At 42.5% G+C, this 20,131-nt stretch overlaps 1 protein-coding gene across 7 annotated transcripts in view; it reads left to right on the plus strand.

Annotated features, from left to right (window-relative positions):
• CELSR1 (cadherin EGF LAG seven-pass G-type receptor 1) overlaps positions 1 to 20,131 on the plus strand; it is a 161,566-nt gene that overhangs the window by 51,793 nt on the left and 89,642 nt on the right. For all 7 annotated transcript variants that reach the window (XR_013774130.1, XM_079304738.1, XM_079304733.1 and 4 more), the window contains exon 2: positions 14,192 to 14,830. Coding sequence is in view for 6 of the 7 variants with exons in the window: in XM_079304738.1 (XP_079160864.1) it covers positions 14,192 to 14,830 (639 nt within the window). In the remaining variant the exon portion in view is untranslated. The remainder of the gene's footprint in view (positions 1 to 14,191; positions 14,831 to 20,131) is intronic.

Consider the following 20,131-nt stretch of genomic DNA (forward strand, 5'->3'; position numbering starts at 1 on the left):
CAAGCTGAGAGAGGTCATTTACAGAGCTTGAGCTGTTTTAAAGAGCACAGGAGCCTGGTGTCACAGCACAGCTTCCTGTTCACAAGAGCCTCTTTCAAAGACAAATGTGAGAGGGTTTATCCACTGAACAAGGAGTGGCAGCAGTCCTGAAGCGAGAGCGTGGCATTGGATTTCCGTATGGGGAGACTGTGAAATGTCCTCTGCCAAACAGGTCTCTGAAAAGGACACAAAGTGGTAATTTTTTCAGGGCTAGAATATCTTATTTTGAGCTTGAATATTCTTTGCAATTTTCATGTTTTAGGGTGTTTTTTTTTTCCTTTTAATTATGAATCTATCCATTCTAAATTTTTAATGTTTTGGGGTTTTTTTTCTTTTAATTTTACATCCATCCTTTATTCTCTTTTTTTTTTTTTTTTTTTTTTTTTTTTTTAATGGAACCAAAGTAAAAGATATGTTTTTCAACTGAGGAAGTACTTTTAAATTTTACTATAATGAATTTAGAGTTCAGGAAAACTTGAGTCTGGCCAAACCCACCTTCACCCATGGGCTTCATGCCCGTGAACAGTTTTCCACCATGAAATGCAGTGTTGGGGTTTGCTTCTGCATCACTGCTCAGAATAGAACACCCATGTGAGCTGTCCTTTCCTACTTCCATGCCCTTGTAGCTACAAATGCAGCAGTTTGTTTTTACTGGGAAGACAGAAACAAAAAAAAATAGAGGAGTAAAAGCTAGCTTCTTTGGGACAATTCTCTGTTCTTCTAGGGGCTAACTTCTTGTTAGCAGTCACAGGAGTCAGCCTGAGCTGGAGCTCAGGAAATTCTACAGTTTTGGAGGATTTCTGGTAGAAGTGTTTCTCCATTGATGCTTTCTCCAGACTCTGCAGCCACCTGTCATGACATTTCCACATGCATCTTGCTTGGAGTTTTCTGCCATGAGGAATGACATCTGGGTGACAGCTGGGCATCACTGTGGTCACCACGTGCCCCACCCAGGCTCCTGCCTGTGCTCCCTCTGACCTGGCACAGTTTATGTGAATTTTCCTGTCCTTTCCACCAACACCAGCCTGTGTTGAGCTGCTGCTTCCTGTGCTGGCAGCCCTCTGAGCCTCCTGATCTTGGTTACAGATTTGCCTTCCTCCCCATTACATCCAGACAGAAATAGCTCTTTCCATGCAGATACTGAAGCTCTGGTTCCCTTTTGCAGCAGCCACCTGTGAGACATTCAGGGAAATTGGTGCTTCTGTCAGCCAGTGCTGTGAGGTCCTACAGCTGTGGACCACAAAGGGAAGGATTTGCTGTCTTAGGACCCCAGCTCAGGGATCAGCAGGTTTCCTGCAGGCTGGGAAGCAGAAGGGGGTTTCTGGTAGGTCCTGTGGAGAGAAAGAATGAGTTATCCCATGTGGGATGGTTTTGGGGTTATTGTACAATGACTGCAGGTGTAAAAACTAAGTGTTTTTTCAGCATTTAGGAAGTTTTTTCAAAAAGATTTTCAGCACTTGCCAAATAGAGAAATATCAGACTAAATGTAAAGAGGGCTAAAGAGGTTTTTCAAAGCTGAGGAAATTTAAAAATAGCTAAAATACATTTTTCTTCTGAGAACTTTATAATTGAGTTGAGCCATGGCATAAGCCTGATTTTATAACTGGAGAGAGAATGAATGTCTGGACTCAAAGGCATGGTCCAAAGAGCTGATGTACTGTCTGTCCAGTTGACCTCAGAGCTCAGGTGGTGAAAAGATGTGCTCTGGACACTGGAACACAAATACTTTTTACTAATTAAACTTCAGAAATTGTCTGAGCTCTTGACAAGTGACTCCACAGTATGAAGCATCCTGCAGGAATTCAGACAGGGTCTTTGCCTGGAAAAATCCTGATTTACAGACAGCTGCTTTTCACAGTGTGTACTACTAAACTTTAAAAAGTATATTTTAAAAATAAAATAAGTATTTATATTCTCTCAGGGATAACATTTATCTCATATTGCATGAATACAAATGGAGCACACAGGAGTTTGGTATGTTTTATAGAAAGGTGATAGGATGAACCTTTAATGCTTGGTGAAATGTCATCCTTGTGACTCAGTGGTTTGTCAGGAAGCTGCACATTCTTGATGTTGTACCAAAGTAGTCTCAGAGCTCAGGCTGAAGGCTTCATGTCCAGCAGTCCTGTGATACCCAGGCTGTGCTGAGATCAGTGGGATTATAGGGGTAGGGATTCCTAGAATGAAGATTTTAATGTTTTACCAGAGTGATTTACATTTTAAGGCTCAACATCAATGGTGACAGTTTTGGAGTATATTTTATATATGCTCAATATTTTATATCTTTCCATAAAAAATAGCTAAAACAATGAAAAATAATACCTTTAATTATATTAATAGGAATCTACTGGTACTATAATGAAGGAGATCCTTAAATTCTTTGGGTTTTGTAGAGTATACAAACAGCCCTGGGAAAAATGAATGTACAATGAAGCTTTTTTTCTTCCATAGGTAGTTTATTCCATGCCAGTTGAAAAGTGCTGCTTCCATGGCACCATTAAGGTCATTTTATATCCAGCTTTCATTGTGTATGTCCTCTTCTACACCTGGAAATTCTGCTTGGGTTGAAAGAGAGGGCTTTTCTACAGATGTTAAGATGTCCAGTGATCTGGTAGGAGCATTAGCTTCAATGGGATGCCTGGAAATGGTGAATTAATTCTCACTGAACTGGAAAAACTTTGCTCAGGTGTCCCAGGGAGTCATCCTGCCCTGCACTGTGGTGGGCACATGCCTGCTGGGTCTTGCCATGCTCTTGTGGTAAGGCTCTTTGCTGTTGAAAACCCTGGTGTTACCAATACAACTCACCTGGATTATCCACCAGTTTGGTAGAATAGGAAGGAAAGAGCCATCACCCAGAAGAGAAAGACACAGTCATCCTGCTCCTAGCCAGAAAATGCTTGTCAGAGCCCAGCCTGGCACACTCTGGTGATGCCCTGCTGATGCTGTGCTAAGGTCAAGCATGTATCCAGAGCACAGATTCTTTTCTCCGTTTATCCATTATAGTAAATTCCTTTAATGAGAATCTTTGCCTTATGGAATTTGTTGGACAGTCTTACATTAGTCCTAGAATGCAAAATTTTGCTCCAGATCTGTGTCATACAAAGTGTCTGGCAGAAAATCTTATCTGAATCTTAAAGAAGTGAATCATGTCTTTATGACTTCATTTCTACAGTTCAGCTGAATAGGAATCCTTAGATAGGCATTTGAGATTGCAGTATCATTTCTGAGGATCAGAGTAGTTTCTGTGTTTCACCAGTGGCTCTGGGTCACTGTGTTCCCCACTTCCCTCTGTCAGAGCTTGACCTGCCCTTTCTCTGCATTGGATTCCCAAGGTGATGCAGCAATAGGAGCCCAGCTCTTGCATTCTCCACATTCTGTATGGGGGGCTGCTATTGTCTTTGGAAAAGTTTTGGGGAGAAAAATACCCACTGCAAGTTCAGTACTACAGCAACAGGAAACAAGAGCTTTGTCTTTTTTGATTCTTGTCCAGCATTCTGGTTTTAACAGCAGGGATCCAAGAATAATCTGAGTTGACCCTGCAGCCAAGCCCACCATGATCTCACTGCCAGTGGCCAGTGATGTATAGATGGTTAGTTAATCAAAAGGGGGTTGGTTTTGCATGACATTTTTAGAAGATTGTGTAGATTGCCTATCAACAGAGAGTCCAGACAAAGCATTCAGCATTTTCCCTATAAATATTCCCGGTGCCTGGCTTTCCCAAAACTGTGCAAGTTTGGTAAGGGTGGTTTGGCCTGTTTGTCTTGGTGCTCTTACTTCTTTAATCATATGATGCAAGCAATTTATTTTAATTTACATTTCTTATTTGCTTACATTTATTTCCTCAAGTTTCTGATTTGCTTATTTGCTTCTTACTCTGCTTAAGTTAACAGACCTTGCTTAACAGAAAAGACCAGCTAAACTGGTAAGCTGAAGATCTAGTGAGGAAAAGGAAAATCTATTCCCTTTGAAACTAAAAATGAAGGAAAATGTGGTATTTTATTGAATATTTTCTTTCTGGGGATTTTTGATGGAATTAAGCCACTTTCCAACTGTGGGAGATGAGTGTATTTTTTGTCAGATCCCAGTGGCTGGATTGTGATGGACCCCATCTCTTCTCTTGAATTTTATCTACTTCTTATTAAAAACTCTTAAACATTAATTGAGTTTGAGAAAGGAAAGAAAGAACAGGTTGAGTTATAAAGGCTCTGAAACCTTTGTTGTTGGACATGTGTGCCACAAGTGGGGCATTCATGCCCTGTCATGGCTCCCATCAAAAAATTTGAGAACAGAAGCAGCCTGGGAGTGTTACCTTGTTAATGTGGGTCCCTCATGTTTGAGTCTGAGTCTCCTGGGGCAGAAGGAGCAGCTGAACCAACTTTTCCTGTGCCTGCTGCATGTGGAAGCTGACACATAGCCATTATTGCTTGCCCTGTCCCAGAGAGATTACCCTCTGTTTTTACCTTGTATTAATTTGCCTTAGGATGACAGAAAACAAACAAACAAACAAAAAAATTGTCCAAATGCCCAAGAACCCTCTCATTTCCCCCAGATGGGTCTCCATAGCACACAAGCACAGTCAGCAACCACAGCTGAACTTTTTTTGGTGGTTTTTGTGTTTCAGAGAGCTGGGTAAGTCTGCATCACCCTATGTTATCAATAAATTTCAACTGATGCATAACTGATTTGAAAGCTTGTCTGCAAACAGAAATGACATCAGGAAAATATAACTACTCTTTCTTTCACTGTTGCCTTCTTTTTTTTCCACTCAAGATAACAAACCTGAACCCCATCCAGCAGAAAGTGTCCCTGTGATTTCTCTGGGGGTAACAGCAAGGAGCAGAGCATAACTCCAGGCAAAAGCAACATGGGAATATGGAGACATTTAGAAAAACAAACCTGATGGATTTAATTTTGCTGATGCTGTTTTGAAAAGATAACTTTGAGGTTACTAATATGCAGTACAGGTACAAACAGTGAGGCAGAGAAGCAATTTCTTTATCATTGCTCCCAATTTTGAAACTCCCAGGCCCCCACTCCAGTTCTTCCCACCCCACCATTGCCATCCTCAAAACATCCATTTCCATCCAATGTTCATTCATTCCTGCTTTGAAACTGCGAAGAGAGAGGTTTGACTGGAGCTCTGGCTTGCTTTAATCAGACACAGTGATTGAAAATGTGAGCAGGGGATGTAGCTGTGAATGGAGGCTTTTAGGGGACCCATGGGCTGTACCCCAGCAGCACAGCCCACACAGGGGCTGTCCCTTTTTGAAGTGGGGTAGGTGACGTAGGAGCATCTCTGGGTAGACACACTGCTCTTATGTCCTCTGTACAAAATGCACCATTTACTTGAAGACCATGGCCTGAATGGAGATTTAACCCTGGAGCATCCCGTGACTGCAGTTGTTTGTCCAGTGCTTTCATGGATTTTTGACTCCTCTGTACCACTGGTTACAGTGGGGGAGGAGGAGGCCCAGGAAAAGCCCTTTGGCTGTGGGGTGAGTGGACAGCAGTGCTCCTCTGCCTGGGCTTCATACACCCCAATGCTGGCTGGCATCTGTGCCTGCCCAGCAATGCCCCACCCAAGCCACTGTGGCCACCACTGTGGCCACCAGTGCGAGATGAGGCTGCAGGCCATGCCAGTCTGCTGGGAAACTGTCTTCTGGCTAACCACATTTAGCTCTGCATTTGATTAGAATGAAAATGTGAATGATATTAAACCCCTCTCCCTTTAAAGTTCAGAGAAAATTATTGCAGTAATTAGGCAATAGTTTTGATTATGTATGAAACAAGATCAAGCTTTATAGGAGGTGCTGGAGCCCCCAGCAAGTCAGTCTGTGAATTTATCTGGGATAGCAATCAAGAGTGGGGTTTTGCAGCTGAACAGGTCAGATGAGTGCTGAAAGATGCACAGTTTCCATGGACATTAGCATTAAATGGAAATCCTTGTCTTCAGCTGCAGTCTGGATCCTGCATTGTGGCTGGCAGCTGGCTGTGGAGAAGCAGTGGGGTGGGCTCCTGGGCTGTGCACCCTACCAAGGGCTGGTTTGGCACAGAACAGGGCAGGTTCCTTCCCTGTGCACCCCACTGGGGCTGGCATGGCCCAGAGTGTGCAGGGCTCCTTCCCTGTGCACCCTGCCAAGGTGGGACAACAAGGCCAGCTGAGGTACAGGGAGGTGTGCAAAGCCCAGAAGGAAAATGGCTTTGCATTTTAGCTAGAAGGGAGATCTCCTTTTTAGTTAAACAGTCTGTAAGGAGAGGTTGTTAGCATGCTCATGCTATCTTCCCACATATCATACTTCCCTGTAAGCATGTGAATCCCTCTGCTTGTGCTTTCTGCTCAGGACAGGGACTTGTTTCCTTGTTCATCCTGTTGCTCCTGCATCCCTGTTAGCATCCCCTGCCTGCATCATCCCCTAGAGAAGCTGTAGCCCATGAGCACCAGGTACCTGAAGAGCAAGGAGTGATTATTCTGTGGGAGGGTGTTCAAGGAAATTAGGTGTCTCTTCAGCCTTGCTGCAGTTAGAATTCAAGAGTGCTTATTCCTGCTGGCAGATCCAGCTTGCTTTACCTCCTACCCTCCGGAAACGTTCCCCCAGACTTGTGTTATCAACCCAATTAACATTTCAAAATTCTCAGCTTGCAGGTGCTGGTTTCAGAACAGCAGTCTTGTACAATGTTGAGCAATCCAGTTGGCATAAATTTGTTCTTAATCCCCTGTTCAAGCTGCAGACTGAATATGCTCTTTTTCTTTTCAATATTGTGTACAAAGTAAATAATCCTGAGCAGCACAGGCTACATTAAAGATAATGATGCCAAAATTGGTTTGTTTTTTTCTCTCATGCATGTTGGAAATTCACAGTTGCTTTATGCACAATTTATCCTCCCACAGTTTGGGTATTTTTAGCTCTTTGATTTAGCTATGGCTGCTGGCAAAGGAACTGTGGGGTGAGAGCCCCAGGTGCCACTGCCCACTTTCCCCAGGTGTTCCAGACATTCATTTTCTTTGCAAAAAGAAGTACATTAAGATTTGACATGAAATTGAGAGTGCCTGCAGCTTGTGAGCAGAAGAGGTGGCTTTGCCTGGAATGTCTGAACACCCTTGTTGGGCTCCATTGCTTGCACCATCTCACAAGTGGGGATGTGGCTGATGCTGCCGTGGGGCAGTGAGTGACAAGGCACAGCCTGGCACAGCCATGGCCTGGGTACAGACCCCGTGGCCTGGGTGGCCTGGGACTGACCCTGGGGTGCTCTGAGGTGCTGCAGTGGCAGCAGGAAGCTGCTGGAGGTAATGTGGTTAATGCTGGTGTAAGGAGAGCTGGTCACTGGCACAGTCACACAGTGGCACCCACTCTGCCAGTGTGGATATTGCTTGTCTTCTGTCACTCTGCCAGTCTTGCTGTAGGTTAACCCCAGATACTTTCTTTTCTCCTAAAGACGTGTCTTACCCAGGTCTTTCCCCTTCCTTCCAGTCAGGACTGGCTGTGCCAAGATACTTTCATACACCATGTACCTCAGCTGCCTCCTGTTTTACCTCACCCTGCAATCTAAAATACCCCAAAACAGCAGGTAACACATCTTTGTCTTCCCTCTTCCTGTGAATGCTCCAAACCTTCTTTCCTCCAAATGATGCTGGGCAACATTGGCCAATGTTTTCAAAGCAGAGCATCTAGCTGCTCATCCTTCCTGGAAGTTGAGAGATGTTGAGGTACAGATTCAGACACCTCATTTTAAGGAAACCCTTGCCACCTTTACAGCTCCAGAGGTGTATGTTTCTAGTGTCCACATGCTTGCCCTGCTCATCCCTCATATTTTGCTTTCTGCTCTTGCTGTTCTGATTTTTAACCCTGTGCCATTTTCTGGGCAGACTGTTCTTGTTTGGGGCTGCAGGGCTGGGAGTGAAGCTCTGTGTGAATGCACTGGCAATGGCTCTGGGAATTAGGCTCTAGGCCAAATTTTGGCAGGGAGTGAAGCCCACTGAAGTCAATGGGAATCTTCCTGTTGGTGCAATGGGCTTGGGAGCAGACCTGGGCTTTGACATTCTTCAGAGCAGTGGTTCCAACATGAACCTTTGGCATTGTGTGAATAATAGATAGTTATTTTTATATATTGTTTCCAAAGCCCACAACTTGTGTTGGCAGTCAGTGCTCCTAAATGCAGGGAGCTGGCTGGCAGCCTGAAACAAAGGGACAAAATCAATAATATAAGCTTCATGTAGCCAAGGATGGTCATCTCTGTGTAGCTGCATCCATCTTGATGTAATGACAGAATTGCTCATCAGCAGTGCTTCTGATTCCAGGCAAAGGAGGGCTTTGACTGAATTCACTAGTGCCTAAGAAATAATATGACATTATACCCATTGTGTTTATGTTTTTCTAAAGCAAGTGATGGAGTGTATTTCTCATGGATGTTACTGTGCCATTTAAGTTCATTTTTCTCTAGCAAAAGAGGCCTTTGCACTTTGAGCTGTTCATGCTACAAAACAGAGACTCTCTAGGGACACAGAGAGGATATTTGCCAGTGGACATTGCTCTTGTTTTTGGAAAGCTAAGACCACAACCATCCCCTGCTTCCTTTACCAGGGGGCCCTGAGGGGACACTAAAACTGGGGTCATACACAGTTTCTAACCTGAAACACTCCCTCAGTGAGGCTGCTTGCTGACTGGGGAAACTCTGAGATGGGGTATCTGTAAATTTGCAGTTATGCCCATTTTCCTTTTCTCTTCTGGTCATGTTTTCCTGGTATTTCACCAAGGAATCTTACTTAGGTTTCCATCTGCCATTTTCTATGCAGTTTTTTTTTCTTTCGGGGTATTTTCTTTGCATTATATGCTCCTGAACTTTTCCATAACATGGAAGATATTTTAAGGAATTTATCTTATTATAGACTTCTTATTTCTGCTCATGGAAGTGAAGCTTTTTAGTGCCTAAGCAATAGTTTAGAAGGGATGATATCATCAAACTGATATTTTATGCATTTTAAAACTGCTTCCATGGTGGTGGAAGCACAATGCAAGGAAAGGAGCCAGCCCTGCAATACTGGCAGATGAAAGCTCAGTGCAGGGCTGTGCACTCTGTCTCACTTTTATTGACCTCTGCTGGTTTTTTATTGCTGTTTGCTCAGTGGGAAGTGTGGTTTGGGTGCCAGCCCTGCTCAGACAGCCAAGCATTGCCTGCAGTATTCATTTCTGTGACCTGGTGCTACTGGTGTGCTACTGTCCCCCAAGCAGTGGAGAGCATGCTAAAAGCACAGCATCCTCATCAGTAATCCCTGGTTTAGTGCTAGACTGGGTGTGTGTTATCTCCCATATGTAAAAACATGGCTGGAAGCAATGGGGATGCAGCTCTGATCATTCCAAGGCCACGGCTGCTTCTTAGGATTTGGGAAGAGCAAGACATTATTTGAACCTGTGGATCACCAGCCAAGGATTTGGCAGGGTTGTCATAAAGACTGGCATCTGCTATTGCCAGATGTGTTATAAAACAAAATTAGAATGGGTTTGGGTTGGTATATCTTGTGTAAGAAAGTCTGATGCTAAAGTATTTGTATAAAGTATGCAGCTTTTAAAATTGGTACTAAGATCTTTGTATGTAATAAGCTAAAAAACGTGTTAATTATTTTATTTCTGCAGACTTAAAAAAGAAACAAAAGGACCTTTCTGGCCAGGTGCTGCCATTGCCAAATATGCATTTCAGTTAAACTTCACCGTGTTTACATTTCTAGATAATAAAATTCTTTGGTTTATAGACTGCCAGAAGATAGAAGGCTGAGATTAAAATATTAGATTTGATAAGGTTTGTTGTAAAGTAAAGGTAATAATGAAACAATGCCTATTTAGTCATTTTTCTAGTTATTAATGTATTTCAGAGAGCATCAGGCTTTCATCAGCCTTTCTTCTCTTTTCTTTGTAATGCATCAGGGTATATGTGTTTGCTATTAGGTCTTTTCATTAATTTGATGAGGGTTGAAGATGAGTAATTCTAGTTTTAAGTCTCCTCTTCAGCAATGGCAATGACTCAAAAGACAACAGTTTGCTTTGATTCCCACCTTCTGGAGAACACTTTTGTGGAAATTATGCATAGAATAAGATTGCCAGAATAGAATTTCAGTGTGCAGGGACCACATCTGTAATGAATGCATTTTTGGTGTAGGCACCAGGCTGTTCAGAATTCTCTTGGCTTGTTCACGGGTGTGTAAGACATTAAGAGTCTTATTTTTATCTTTCCACCTTGTTTTTTATAAGCTTGTCTGCAACAACTCTTGAAAGAACCTTTTGTGATTGCTTAAGGACATTTGTATTGCTTTTATTACCCCAGTGTCTCAGCATTTAATCATCTGTACCTACGACTTCACAGTGCACATGTTAAGTTATCCCTGTTTTATGGAAGAGAAATTCGAGGACAAAGTGACAAAAGCCATTGGTACAGGGATTTAGGAGCCAAGCCAACAAAAGGATTGGTTGAATCCTTTTTTTTTCGTTTGGTCTGTCCTGTGTTTCCTTTTCCTCAGGCTGTCTGGGTGGTTTGGGCTGCCAGGATCCAGGCTGACTGCTCAAGTCACTCTGAGCAGGATGCCTGCACATCCCATCTGCAGCATGATCTGAGTGTTTGGAGCTCCTTCAGGAGCACTCTGCATCCAGCTGGTTTGCTGAAGCCCCCACATGATGGCTGTGAGAACTGGTGACAGCTAAGCCTGGGGAATGTGTGTGCACTCATCTGTTCCAAGATCTGCTCCAAAGAGTAAAGTGTAGCCAGAAATTTCTAGTGGAGCATCTTGAAGGTTGTTTCACACCCCTGACTGAAACCATCCTGCACCTGCCTTAGCATGATAGGAGCTTTTGTAGCTGTGTCATAAGACCTTTGGAAACTTAAATGGTTTGAGCCTTTTTAGCAGATTGGTAACTACACGTGGTAGGCATCTCAAACACTGAAGGCCATGAAGTATTGCCACTCCACAAAATAATACTTCATAGTGATAATTCTCTGGCATTTCTGGCAGCAAACATTTTAAACATTCATGGAGTATTTTGATTTTAAATCTCAAAACACATACATTACTGGGTATTTAAGCCTTAAGTCATTTCCCAAAAAAGACAAAATAATTCCACTTTCTTCATTGTGCTTGTTCCCAGCCTCAAAGCGAATGCTGTCTGTTGAAAGTAGAATAGATACTAATTTGGTCTCATAAAACCACAGATTGTTTCAACTTTCCTTGAGTTTCTGAATGAATAGATGATCAGATCCTGTGATGCTGCTCTCAGCCTGACTGGTGATATGAAAGAGGCACTTGTCCAGCCAGTTCTATAGCTGTGCCATTCTTTTGTTGCCTATAGTACACATGCTCTGCTCCTTTTCTACTCTCTTTTAATTTTAATGCTCTGCAACAGGGTTGCACAAAGCTGAGTTGGCTTTTAAAACACAACTTCATTTTGGAGCTATATGTTTGTGCCCAGTTTTCTTTTGTGCTGCCCATGGAACAAGGAGGCTGTGTGGTATCTGACACCAGGCTTTTTCCAGTGATTTATTAACTGTGTCAGAATAGCTGTTGTGAATGCTGGGAAGCTCTTGCATATTGTGACAGTTGATATTGATTATGACAGTTTGGAGGCTCTACTGCATTGTCAGACAGTGGATCTTATTTTGTCTTCTTACTATACATACCATGGGCTGTAGATCATAGTGTTTTCTTAAAAAAGGACCCATTGTCCAGCATTCTGGCTGGCATGAGAGAACCTCTGTAGCATATTGTGCAACAAATAGCAAAATAGTTCAGACACCCTATGGGACAAACAGGGAAATGTCAATTGCTTTAGGAAAAAAAAAAAAAAAGTGAATAGTTTGTTCTGGCCTTTCAGGAGAATGAGCTGTGCAAATGATAGACATGGGTAAACTTGTCTGAGGATGTAATTTATGAAAATACTGGTATCCTGTATTGTCTGTTGGGCAGAAATCCACAGACCATGTAGGAGGAGTTTGCAGTGAGGATTTTGGCTATCAATCATTTGTAAAGGTTGCTTTGGGTCTGATGGAAGCTGAGACTACACATTCCTAGAACGGGTCTGAGGAAGAGAAGATAAAGATTTTTGTAAACTTGGGAGAAAATGAAAGCTGTTATATGAGCTTCTGTGATAGGCACATAGGACCATAGAAGTGTTTATTTTGGAAAGGACCTTTAAGATGATGAGTCCAACCATTAACCAGCCTTGCCAAGCCCACCATTTAACCCCAAGGGCCACATCTACACATCTTTTAAACACCTCCAGGAATGGTGACTCTACCACTTCCCTGGGCTGCCTGTTCCAATGCCTGAGCACTCTTTTGGTGGAAAAATTCTTCCTCATACTTTGTCTAAGTCTCCCCTGGAGCAACCTGGGGCATTTCCTCTTGTCTTGTCACTTGTTACCTGGGAGAAGTCAAACAGATCACTCCAGACAATGGCCCCTCCTGGCTGATTGGTTTTAGCCAGGCAGTAGTTAAAGCAGCACACAGTGGAAGAGATTTTCCTATTTGCATAAAAGCTGCTTCAGTGGGGAAGAAGTCAACAGCTGAGCTTTTACAGACAACCTGATAAGAGGAGGGAGTCAAAAGCCAATTTGTTAATTATGCTGCTGTGATTTAATATATTGCTGCTATAAAACTGGAGGAAAAGTCTTCCAACAATACATTTCTTTTTAAAAAAAACCCCTCACTTGAGATGAAGTGTGACAATGAGTAGGAAAGAAATAATTCTAATTTTTTCTATTCTGGGTGACCATAATAGGTCATCAAGTAATAATTTGAGATAACAAACCTTAGCAAAATGCCATTTACCATTGGAATTTTGATCTCACATTAGTTGGTTTAAATGCAGTTCCTGGTGCAATTTTACATTGATGTGATTCAAAATCCATTTCTGCACTTACCTTGTGGTTTAATTGAAATCAGGCTTAATAGCAGGTTAGTTATGTAATTATTTATCACTGAGGTACTTCTGACCAAGATGACTCTGAGCTGTGACCTAAGGAAACTGGACTGAGTTCTTAATCCCACTCTGGGCCTCATATTGGCCACTCAAACCAATTAATCTCTCCCATGAGATGAACTCATGCCCATTTAAAGTTGTGTGTTTACACTACGACATCTTTTAGAAGGAGCATTTCCTATCAGAACACACTCTTGATCTCCTCTGGGATTTCTAGATGCAGCTCTAATGCTAACCATATTATCTATAATGCAATCTTGTATTTTAATGAGTCCCCAGTGTTAGCAAGGAGACAGATTTGAAGTAAGTGATTTGATTTCAGTGATGATGCAACTTCCCATTCCACACTTGCATTGAAGTTGGATTAAATTTAGCACTCACTGTGTCATAATTATTTTCCATAATGACAATAATCTAGAGTTTGTACCTTCACTATTGTAAGCCTCAGGGTGTACTGAAATTATACAGTGACATCTCTCAGTCCAGTGTCAGGTATTAATGCTATATTTTTATAATTATGGGTTGTATTGCAAACAGCCACAGCAGTACCAGAAATGCCTTAAAGGAAGGATAAAATGAAAGAGTTTTTAAATGTCTGCTTTTCACTACAGGCATATTTTATTTACATTTTTTTTCTAATATTTATAAAATATTTAAAAGAAGCTACATGTGAGAAATGAAGAAGTTCTGGCACTCAAATGTGAAAACTTGTTTCCTTAGATGACTTTATCTGAAGCTCAGGTCACAATTCTCTGTCTGTGCAGAGTTCTGGCTCTGTAAATCTGGGATCAGATCTGAAGAAGATAATTATGGTATTGTGCTGTGAAAAGCAGCAGCTTCCCAGCACCAGTTGTTGACTAGCAGTCACTGTCCTCAGGTTTCCTTTGGCCATCATAGGGCCGTCAGACTGTTTCCACACTAACCCTTGCTAGTTATTTGCCAGGGATCTTCTCCAGGTGTCCTGGCCTCTTTGAGACATCTCAAGTCCTTTGAGTTACAGTTCTTAAGCAATTTCACTTTGTTTTGCTGAGAAAAGGCGATGGCAGTGCCTGCAGAGGGTGGATGCATTTCCCTCTCACCCTGGGCCCTGAACCGAGTGCCTTGCAGTCTGCCTGGCTTTCGGGAGTGTTGGGAGCCTCCTGGTCCGTGCTGAGGCTGCTCTCTGACAGGGCTGTGATTTGTCTGTCCCCGCAGATGGCGTTCACAGCGTCACCGCGGTCTGCACGCTGCGCGTCACCATCATCACGGACGACATGCTGACCAACAGCATCACCGTGCGCCTGGAGAACATGTCCCAGGAGAGGTTCCTGTCTCCGCTCCTGGCGCTCTTCGTGGAGGGGGTGGCCACCGTGCTCTCCACGGCCAAGGACGGCATCTTCGTTTTCAACATCCAGAACGACACGGACGTCAGCTCCAACATCCTCAACGTCACCTTCTCGGCCTTGCTCCCCGGCGGCATCCGCAACAAGTTCTTCCCCTCGGAGGACCTGCAGGAGCAGATCTACCTCAACAGGACGCTGCTGACCACCATCTCCACGCAGAGGGTGCTGCCCTTCGACGACAACATCTGCCTGCGCGAGCCCTGCGAGAACTACATGAAGTGCGTGTCGGTGCTCAAGTTCGACAGCTCGGCGCCGTTCATCAGCTCCAACACGGTTCTGTTCCGGCCCATCCACCCCATCAACGGGCTGCGCTGCCGCTGCCCGCCCGGCTTCACGGGCGACTACTGCGAGACCGAGATCGACCTGTGCTACTCCAACCCCTGCGGCAGCCACGGGCTCTGCCGCAGCCGGGAGGGCGGCTACACCTGCGAGTGCCACGAGGACTACACCGGTATGTGCTTATCCTGGCTCTGACCCCTGATTTGTGGGCTGCACCGTCGGCCAGGCCAGCCCTGTGTCCAGCTGAAGTTGCTGGCGTTCTTAGTCAAAGGGAGAAAAGCTGCTGGCGCTGCCTTCTAGTCAGGAGAAGGTTTGTGGGTGTCACTTAGGGTGAGTCCCATATCTCTGTGTGCACAGTGGTAGGAACCTTGATCCAGGTCATGCATGAGGGCTGTCAGCTGCTGAGGAGATTTGCACTGTAAGAATTTCTGCTCAAAATGCTTTATGCAAACACATTTCTTCCATCTGGAAGGAAAAAGGTGGGACGCATCTCCTGGTTCATGGTTTGCATATAAATCCATTCCAGGTCTCTTCACATACCAAGGCACAGAGTTGGTAGGAGCTCCAGCCCTTGGTAATCATCCAGCACAGAACATTAGGATTGTTCTTGTTCCTAAAAAGCTGCAATAACACCATAGTGTGGGTCTATAGCCTTGGTAGGAGCTCCAGCCTGTGGTCATCATCCAGCACAGACCATTAGGATTGTTCTTGTTCCCAAAAAGCTGCAATAACATCATAGTGTGGGTGCACAGCCTTGGTAGGAGCTCCAGCCCTTGGTTATCATCTTGCACAGAGCATTAGGATTGCTCTTGTTCCCAAAAAGCTGCAATGACACTCTTTAGGGAAATACTGTGAGTCAGCTCTGGTTTGTAAATGTTCAGATAAAACTCCAGAAGGACATAGCTGCTTCCAGGCCTGTCTCCACAGCCCGCTGAGGAACGTGCTTTGCCTCATCATGGACTTGACAGCTAATAAAGATCAAAGTGCTGCTTCTCAAATACTCCTGAGAAGTTACGAAAGAATATTAGGTGAATGTTTTCTGGTGCTTCAGCAGAGTCAGTGGGGTTATTTATGTGTTTGAAATTGCACATGCATTTAAGTTTGTGCACTGACGTGCTGCCAGCTGTAATTTACACTGACAGCTCAGCAATGTCTGCTGTGACCCCTGCAAACAAGGGGTGAAGCAGAGGGGGCTGGTTCCCAACACTGCTTCTCACTGCTGCAGCTATAAAAAAAATGAAAGCATAAATTATTTAAATTATGATGTGAAAAAAAATCTGGTTGATGTGGATCCAGCCCTCCAGGTGGAAAGGTTTTCCTTCACAGTCTCTGGCTTTTGCCTCAGGGCTGCCATCAAAAATGTGACTGTGGAAGGAGTCAGGAGTTAGTGAGCAGGAGCATGGCAGCAAAGGAACTGGGCCTTTCCCAGCATGGGGGACAGGAGATGCTCCCCCCAATTTATGCAGGGCTTAGGGCAGCAGGAGCTTTCTAAGATGGAGACAATTTTTTTTTGCCAGATGGGAGAAACCCTGAATAGAACTGTGAGATGGTTGGGATATTTGGTGTTTGTTGAGGCATTACTTTCCTGCCAAGCTTCTCATGAATGACTTCTGCAGTGAAGTCCATTATCCATAAATACACAATACTCACAGAATTGGCCATCAAAAAATAAATTTTCTGATAAATAGATTTCATTAAAAATGTCTGTATACTAGTGTACTGTAAACAGGAATGCTTAGAAGTAGCAAGATCCATTAACCAAAGATATGCATAAAAATGAAGCAATTACATCCATGTCGTAGTTTTGGAATGACATGCATTCCATCACGTTTTTAGAATCTCTTGCTAGAAATCTCCAGAAAAAAAGGCTAAATATACTTTTAAAATGAAAGATAATAAGCTTATATTAATAATTGATGAACATGTTTAATACTTAATGCTGTAGTCAGAACACAGTACATATTGAGGAGAGAAGCATCATATTATTCATACACAAAGATTTGATCTGTAAGTCTATTTTCAGTGCATAGTTGTTGAGTTAAAAATTAACTGTCCTGCTGCCAGGATATTAAAGTTGTCAGAAGTTAAGGAGTGAGCACTGCTCATAGCTTCGCTGTCTTCAGGTTTCAGAGTTAACTACACTCGAGTGTAGTTAAACACTTTCTTCTTTGGAAGGGAAGTTTGATGACATTCAGATTGGCCAGGGAAAAACACTTCCAAACATGATAAAGACGGTTCTGGAATATCTTATCCCAAGAATTGATACAATATTGTTAAATATTTCTGGTTTATTACTGATGAATGCAGTAGAAATTTAGTATCTGTGCTGTGGTTGTTCAAGTTACTTTGATGCCTCTTGGTTCCATGTTGCATAACCATGTTTTGTTTATCAAACCCAAGCATCTACCCACATATGGCCATTACTTCATTTTCATCCCCTTTACAGAGCAAGGTTGAAAGTGTTATCAACAAGTAATCTATTACCAGAAATATTTCATGAAGATGCATTATTGAATTTTGTCCCAATCTCCTTTAAGTATTATTATTTTACCTATGATTTTAATACTTTCTTTAAATATATTCATATCCATTTGCAAGTTCAGTTTGTATCTATCAATCATAATATTGTGTTTTCAGCTTGGATGTGAATTTATTGTTTACTTCAGTCCAGATTTTCTATCTGTTTGGTGGGTAAACAGCATAGGTTGGTTTCAATAGCAGCAATGTGTGTTGGCTCATGGAATGCAGTGGCCATAAATTGGAATGAGCAGAGAATTGCTAAGTCTGAAGGTTGGGAGATTTTGGTATTACTGAAATTTCATCATGGTAGTAACTTGGCATAGTAACATACCAGCATGAGGTACTTACAAATCTTTAAGTTAATTGTAAAAGATGAAATATGAATGGTAATAGTCTATGAAATGCAGCCTGCTTTGGGAGCTCTCATGTTTCCATTTCCCAATTAAGAGCCTACATAGAAAAATAATTATAAGAAAATGCTAAGATCTGTCATCTCTCTGGGGAGATAGGCTGCAGTTTGATGAGAAATCACTACACAATCATAACCCTGTACTGATTTTATCTGACTGGTCACCTGCTAAAAATATAGTGTTTATTTCCTGTACAAGGCAATTATGTTCTGTCTTAATAGGATGGAATTTCCCTCAATTTTTCCACACTGCTTTGAAGCCCTCCCTTTGGTTTGATGTAATTGTTAGTCATTTATACATGATGAAAGTTTCTCTGTCTTCAGGAGTCTTCTGTTACGGGCACAAAGGTAAACTGAGCTTCTACAAGGTATTTCTGAAACCTGATTACTGGCTAGGCTGGGGTGATTTGGAATTCACTTCACTTCCTGTGATGTAAGGAGGTGAGTGAGGAAGTACATATATTTTTAATAGTTTGGTTTTTTTTTTCAGAGTTACAACTTCCTTAACTTATATACAAATTAATGTAGAGAAGTGAGCAATGTGCACACTAATAGTTGTGCCATTGATGGCAGAGAGCTGTGTGCATGACTAAAGGTTAAAGGATGAAATTTTAGTTAAGCAAACCAATTTATAGAACACTATATAAAGCCTGTAAAATTATTCCAGCTTCATTTCCTGTATCTTTGGGTTCTGCAAAGCAGCTGAGATGAGCTGTAGGTGAAGGCTTAGACACAGGTGGAGTTGTCTGTACTGCCCGGGGGGCAGCCCCCCCAAAGTGCAAATGCATCATGTCATCCACACTAGGTTTGAGGGCATGGATGCCACAGCAGTTCCTGCATGAGCTGTATTTTCAGCCCATCCTGGTGCTTCTTTTTGGGTGTCAATTCCCAAATTCCTGCCCTGCCATGGGTGGATGTCTCCTCCAGTGCTATTCTCATGGTCCTCCTGCTCAGCAGCCACCAAGACCCCTCTCCTCTATGGTCATGTTCCCAAAAATCAAAGTTTAATTGACACAGAAAAAAAGTGCTTTAATGGAAAAAAACCCCCACCAACTTGTGAAATAGAGAAGAGATTTAATGTTCCCACAGTTCTCCTTAGCATTATCACATTCTCTCTGCCTCCTTTGCTATGCAACCCCTAGCAAGGAACAGTTTGTAAGGGGAAAAGATCATCAGAGAATTCCCCATATCCTTTGCATCTCTCCTTGGATTTCACTTCAGAGAGAGCAGAAATCTTACATGGTTGTAAATCTTCTAGTAATCAAATACAGCAACTGGAGATCTTTTGTGTGTGACACTTTTTTCTCTCCTAATTTGTATTTGTGATACCATATTGACATGAGGAATCATGACATCTGATGTGCCTGCTATGAATTCAGACTTTGTGTCATGAGAAGGTAATTATAGCTGGTTTTTCAGCATCCTGCCAGAAGTTCCTAATCATATTAGTAAGTTTGGCTCTTGCAAACATAGAACATAGAAGATAAAAGTAAATGTGAGGATATCTTCTGCTTTATCTTTACTTATATCCATTCTTTAGATAGTAATTTCTCAGCTCACTCTGATACCAAGTTCTCCTTTTGCAGGCCAGAGAGATTTATTTCAGAGAATTTCAGCTTTCAGGTAGAGAAATCTGGCAGCCACAGTAGTCATAATGAGTGCTTTATCTTGTGCTAGAAGGTCTGAAATTCCACTCTCAGTTGTATTTCTGCAGCTTGGTGGGATCACAGGTGTGTAACAGCCAAATCCTGTACAGCAAATCTAAATTTGAGTCCTTCCTCACTGCTTCTTTAACTCCTTGTTTAGCTTATGAAAGGCTGTGGTTTTGTGACACCAAGTGTGAACAAAGGTTATCCTTACAGGCCTGTGGGATTTTGACAACACTTTCAAGCAGCTGTGACCAAGTTTTTCTTTCATATGAAACACCAAACAAGAAATTCTGTCATTCACAAAGGCTGCTATGAATGTAGGGACATTGTCCTTGCCATGAAACAGCTTCATGGGTCATCTCTCTGATACTTCATCCAAGTATTGAGGGCACACAACGAAGATACTGAAATGTTTTGTATCACTGCTGCCTTAACACTATTTTTAGTCTCAGTCTTCAAAGTTATGCTGCTGGATTCCAGGTGATTTTGCATATTAAACAGATAAATACCTTGGCAAGGTCTAATACTCTAAAAAACATATAAACATATAGCCTCAATTTTAAGAGTTTTATTAGAGTGCTGGGTGATTTGCTGTACTTCCAGAATTTGAACTCTTGATGGGTTTTTATGAAGTTTCTCTGCTGATTTTGGATGCAGGAAAAATTGAAGCAGAGTGCTGACTAACTTTCATTGTTTCTCACTGCCTTGGGTAGAACACCTGGTTGCCTTAACTTGCAGTTTCTATATGCAATCCTGTGAAAAAGTTGTGGAGGATGATTGTATCCCAGTGAAGGTCTGGACAGTGTAGAAGGTTCAGACATTTTTCTAATTTTTCTTGTTTTCAGCAGTGCTGTGCCATGCCATTGTTCTGATGCTTGTGGTGAAACTAGGTCTT

The sequence above is a fragment of the Erithacus rubecula genome (assembly GCF_903797595.1).
Source record: "Erithacus rubecula genome assembly, chromosome: 4".
Lineage (NCBI taxonomy): Eukaryota > Metazoa > Chordata > Aves > Passeriformes > Muscicapidae > Erithacus > Erithacus rubecula.